The sequence below is a fragment of the Priapulus caudatus genome, unplaced genomic scaffold (assembly GCF_000485595.1).
Source record: "Priapulus caudatus unplaced genomic scaffold, Priapulus_caudatus-5.0.1 Scaffold511, whole genome shotgun sequence".
Classification (NCBI taxonomy): Eukaryota; Metazoa; Priapulida; class Priapulimorpha; order Priapulimorphida; family Priapulidae; genus Priapulus; species Priapulus caudatus.
The window spans coordinates 143,688-149,289 of record NW_014577572.1 but is presented as its reverse complement, the minus strand read 5'-3'; the positions used below and the strand labels follow the sequence as shown (position 1 = coordinate 149,289).

General features: G+C 38.2%; 1 protein-coding gene across 1 annotated transcript in view; it reads right to left on the bottom strand.

Moving 5' to 3' along the window:
• Positions 1-723: 723 nt before the first annotated feature.
• Positions 724-5,602, bottom strand: part of LOC106811175 (tetratricopeptide repeat protein 23-like) — a 15,367-nt gene continuing 10,488 nt past the window's right edge. Inside the window, exons 5-11 of the mRNA XM_014814719.1 lie at positions 4,754-4,913; positions 4,034-4,253; positions 2,594-2,816; positions 2,252-2,379; positions 1,792-1,941; positions 1,427-1,509; positions 724-1,265 (exon numbers count right to left, since the gene is read on the bottom strand). Coding sequence (XP_014670205.1) covers positions 1,226-1,265; positions 1,427-1,509; positions 1,792-1,941; positions 2,252-2,379; positions 2,594-2,816; positions 4,034-4,253; positions 4,754-4,913 — 1,004 coding nt within the window. The 3' untranslated portion in view covers positions 724-1,225. The remainder of the gene's footprint in view (positions 1,266-1,426; positions 1,510-1,791; positions 1,942-2,251; positions 2,380-2,593; positions 2,817-4,033; positions 4,254-4,753; positions 4,914-5,602) is intronic.

The window sequence follows — 5,602 nt, the reverse complement described above, 5'->3', positions numbered from 1 at the left end:
GTACTTTCCTAAGCGCGCCTCGGCCATTTTATACCCCATTTTTCTGTGACCTAGATAGCACAGCTGGACTTTCCGATCTCACTTATAATGGCAAACCTGAGGTTTCAGTGTCCGGTGAGTGTAGAAATTTTTTTAAAGGAACAGTAGCCTCTAGGTTCTAGGGTTATTTTCAGCTAATTTAGGTTATAATTGCGCTACATAAAAAGTTTTATGGTTCAATCACCTTTAGAAATATTTTTTTTTAATGTTTTAAAACTAACGACTACAGTTTGATTACAACGACGGTGGCGCCACTCAGAGCGCACGATCTGAGAAGTTGCGCAAACGGACTTTCCAGCCAAGGGCTACAGACCGAGGGTATTTCTTATTTATTCATTTAAAAGCAAAAGGATTGTAATATCTTATAAACGACGTATAGTTTCAGTTATAATATGGATAAATTTGCCCTAAAATGAATATCGTTCGGTTAAATAGCATTTAGGTATAAATATAATTGCACTTTTGTGATTAGCCCTCGGTCATTTACTTGCAAAATAAAAATACAAATACGCAACTTTTTCAGGGTGGCAGCAAGGTCGCGGGTGTCATGGCGCCGTTCAAATTTCGTAGCGTTGATGTTTAAATAATTAATTAAGTATCTGGTGACAAATACATGTGGTTATAGACGATTTGTTATACAGTAAGTACAGTTGTATGCAGTAAAATCCTAGAGGCTACTGTCCCTTTAATTATTTGCAGAGACGCATGAAGGTCACACATCTTATTTGTTTATGAACAAATCTGCGTGCGTGTGAAGCACCATGTCACGTGCATATTGTGACTATTGTGTTGGTCGAAATACTTGCGTTAGAAAAGGCAAATTATGGTACCTTTCACTGGTTGCCTGTGATCCAATCCAGAAAATCCTATAGCAAATTATATATTCTGTTTATGCTACAGATGTCATAAGTACATTTATGATGCTTGAGTATTTCTTAAGCATGAAATGGAACTGTGACTGATTATGGCTAGTCCTGTATACAACTGTAACAGTACACTGGTTGTGTTTATGGAAACTTGAACAATCAGTTTACAAGAATACATTTCGGGTTTTTGAGCAGTATGCATTTATAATGAAATACTTTCTTGTACTATTGTTCCATTTAAAATAAATAACAGGAACTGCTATATACATATATTTACACAAGCCAACAAAATCCATCTCTGCACACAAACACCAAATTGGTCATCTTTTTACTGGTCGCTTGGCAGCAGTTGCAGGACTTCTGAAATGTAACATGTGGGTAAATTTTAAATATCCAGATATAGACTTGTTTACTGTTATCAATGTTTAATAGCAACTTGGCAATGGCCAATCAAAACTGATGGTGATGGTGCATGGTATGATATCACAAATTTAGTGTGTACACTACTAAATGAAACTTACTTTTCAATAAGTTGGATAGTATTATGCGTAGATATAACTTTTCGATGGTTATTTCCAAACACTAGCTTCTCTATCTGTAAACACTAAAAAAGAAAATTAAATAAAATCTTAAAATCATGCCAATCCAGATGTTATTCATATAGACTTAACTATAAAACCAGCAGCAAACTCTATTACATCACTTCATTCACTATCCCTTCTAAAAAAATTTGGCAAATATTTTGAGTGTGGCAATATGCTGTATGGTGTTGTTGGGTTACAATTACTAATATTATGTAATATATATATATATACGCTTGCCTAGAATTACTAACACAACACAAGCTGCCTTACGTAGCGTCACGCACGCACACGAACGCACGCACCTTTTGGAGGAGGGTTAATGCATTCCTGAGTTGTCCCTGTGCGAGGAAGATGGATCCCATTAACTTATATGCTTCAGCAACAGTCTCACTGTAATCGCCAAACACTGCCTTCTTAGCTGCAAGAGTTCTCTTCAGCAAACCTTGTGCTTCCTGAGCAAAATGTAATCCAATTACCGTAGATTAACACAAAAGCAGCCATTGTTTTTAGCAAAACAATGGCAATTAATTGTAAGCAAATAGCACTAGAAGCATATGTATGTCTTTATTGGTGCAAAATTTTGAAAAGGAATGTTAATAATAAAACTGATAAACTGATAAACTGATAATATAGTATCTATCCCATCAAAAGTGTGTAGACAAACATTGGGATGTTGGGTTAAATGGGCTTACATGTGCCAGGTAACTAGTTCATTGTACACACAAACCAATAAAGCACTAGCCACCAGTGCTGGCTCCTTACCTCATGCCTGTTGGTGCGCACGTATAACTTCACTAGACTGTCCTGAATAAGCAGGGACTTCTCACTACCTCCACCCATCTCTGTCTCATAGATAGCAAGGGCCTCTCCGTACCACTGTTCTGCCAATACTACAAGAAATGATGTATTATGTAGTAGATTGCAGTGAGTACAGTGACGTTATGGGTTTCAATGGCGACCATTTCATTTGTAATGCAAAATCGGCTTGCAAAAAAAACTAAAACTCGATTACGCATTCTTTACTCCTTTTACAAATATTTTGTATTAACTCTAGGAGTGCAGTTCTATTTCAAGATCAAAATTTGTTATAATAGAAACACGTACCTTCGGCATCATATCCAATTGTTCGGGTGTATGCCAATGCCATCTGGTGGGCGACTTCTGCAACTTCAATGGCGTTATCGCCATAGAGGGAAAGTGCAAGCTCATGCGCTTTGTAGAGGTTCTTCACCGCACGATCACAGTCTGCGGCTGTGCTTTTATTCAGCTGACACTGCGCCAATTCTACATGTAGGTTAACCAACTTTTTCTTCCATTCTTCATTATCCTGACGAATATAAAATTTGATAACATATTATTATGTGTAACAGGAATTAATCATGGTGTTACATAAAGGAATTGATAAACAACCTGATGAGCAAATTTCAGAGCTTTTAGATTTTCTAAATTTCGAATAAGGGATGATCAACCTATTTATACATATATATATATTTATATATATATATATAGTATATATACTTATATATATATCATATATATATTATATATATATATTTAAAGAGCTCATAATAGAGAAGAGTATATATGACACCGTTTTAACAGCGTTTTGCATAGTTTTCAACTTGTAAATATTCTATCAATATGTAAATAAATATATTCAAACTTTACCTTGTTTTCGTCTATGATTCTCCCTTAATCATATGACACCACGAATTTACCTGAAAATCGTATGTGTTCTTCAAAAAAGTTTGTTGAATATGACACGGTTTCACAGTTTCCCCAACAATTCGCATCTGAGCGGCGCATGTTGATATGCGGCGGCAGTACCAGGTTGTAACTACGGGATGCTGGGGGCTGTTGGGGATATTAGGTAAGCACAGTAACAGCACTTGTTTCGCTTCCTTATCATCAGGAACACAATGGCAACACAGCTAAAATCATCTGCTAGCTCGCCGTGAGCACACATTTATTTCTAGCACGCTGGAAACGCTACACGCTGAATACAATTCGATGCCTAATATCCCCAACAGCCCTCAGCGTTCTGTCATAGACAATAGAACACTAATCCGATAATAAACTTGCGCCGAATAGATTCAAACATTTGGGAAAACTGTGTGAAACCGTGTCGTATTCAAAGAACTTTTTTAAAGAACACTTACGATTTTCAGGTAAATTGGTGGTGTCATATGATTAAATGAGAATCATAGACGAAAACAAGGTAAAGTTTGAATATATTTATTCACTTATTGATAGAACATTTACAAGTTGAAAACTATGCAAAACGCTGTTAAAACGGTGTCATACTCTTCTCTATTATGAGCTCTTGATATATATATATATATAGAGAGAGAGATAGATAGATAGATAGATTCATAGAAATGTTCATAGTATTACCCACATAATGTAAAAGCACAAGTACACTAGTTGTAATACATGACATTAGTTGTATGTTCAAAGTAACTCAAAGATGTGTGCATTCTAAACAACACACAATAAACGAGCACGCTTGACATGCCAATTCTTCCTGGATGCACACTCACGTACCTTCCCCGACCCCTCCGTGTGCTCTTTCATGATTTCCATTGCTTCGATGAAGTATCTTGTGGCATGTTCATACTTGGCTTGCCGCACATGTAACCTGGCTAGGGCACACGCTGTGTCAGCAGCAAAGGTGTCCGCCTGCTCTCCATTCACATCTGGCAGTTTGGCAATATCAGTGGCTAGTTTCTCAGCATTCAGCAGATTTGGCTCCGCTTCACTCAACCTGATGTGGAAATGTAGCTAATAATGATCTCATTGGTGCGATTTATATTTACTCTCAATATTCTAGCACAGTTCGAACTACAGAAACTGAATTAGGCACAGGCTACTTCAAAATGCAGTCACTATATAGTGTAATGTGTAGTACAGTGAGTGTAGTAGTGTATGTAGTGGTATGGACTGGTTAACCTTGCTCTTCTATCAAGTTTGAATGTACCACACCTACGCATGCATAAATTAACAAATACACATATGACAAGTGCACATACACACACACACATATACTTTACCTACATAAATGGCTTTTCACACTGAAAAAGAAGGCTCCAAATAAACTTGCCAACTTTACAATTTCCGTAGTTAATAAATGTTTGTCTAGGTTAGGAAGCCCACAAAATCTATTTGTACAATAAAACATGTTAAGCTATATCTCATGATAAGCATCAATAAAGAATACGTTGACACACCTGTTTGCTTGAGGACAGGCGTGGAAGGAGTGCTTACCTAGTGAGAGCAACCTGTGCAACTCCAAGCGTGAGGTAAACATTGATGAGCGCAGCGATGACCTCACACTTGTCTTGTTCCGTACACTGCTGCATGGCTCGGCTGTTCAGCAGTATTTCACGAGCAATCAAGCTATGCTGCTCTGCCTGATCAGCATATTCTAGAAAAGAACACCACATTGTACAACTATCCCCCCCCACAGGTACTTATATAACACTAAATATAAGCAACTAGTGTCAAACTCTTAGTGTTAATTTGAGGCCCACTGCTACTACTGCTGCTAGTTATGACTGTTACTGCTGTAGCTGCTACTATAGCTCTAGTAACTATAGCCCGCGTACAGTTGCCGCAGGGCTATAGAGCGTAACATGGCAACTTCGAATGAGTTTTATTCTCACAACTTTTAGCCTATAATAACTTCTTCGGTATGCCAAATAAAACACATTCTCTGCCGGACAAATGTTTTAAGTTACTATAAACACTAAAATAAAACAGCAAACTATCGCCTAAATATTGTACTTGCGATATTACTCGTCGACGAAGATTGTTTATCAACTTGTAACCGCCATTTCTCGTTGCGCACGCTCGCGGGGTTCCGGCGCTAGGGAGCGGGCACAATGTATTTCCAAGTGGAGGGGTGGGCAGGTTGCACGTGGTTGCAAACCGCGCTAGCGCTGCGCAACGAAAAATGGCGGTTTGCAACCATGTGCAACCTGCCCCCCCCTCCACTTGGAAATACATTGTGCCCGCTTCCTAGCGCCGGAACCCCGCGAGCGTGCGCAACGAGAAATGGCGGTTACAAGTTGATAAACAATCTTCGTCGACGAGTAATATCGCAAGTACAATATT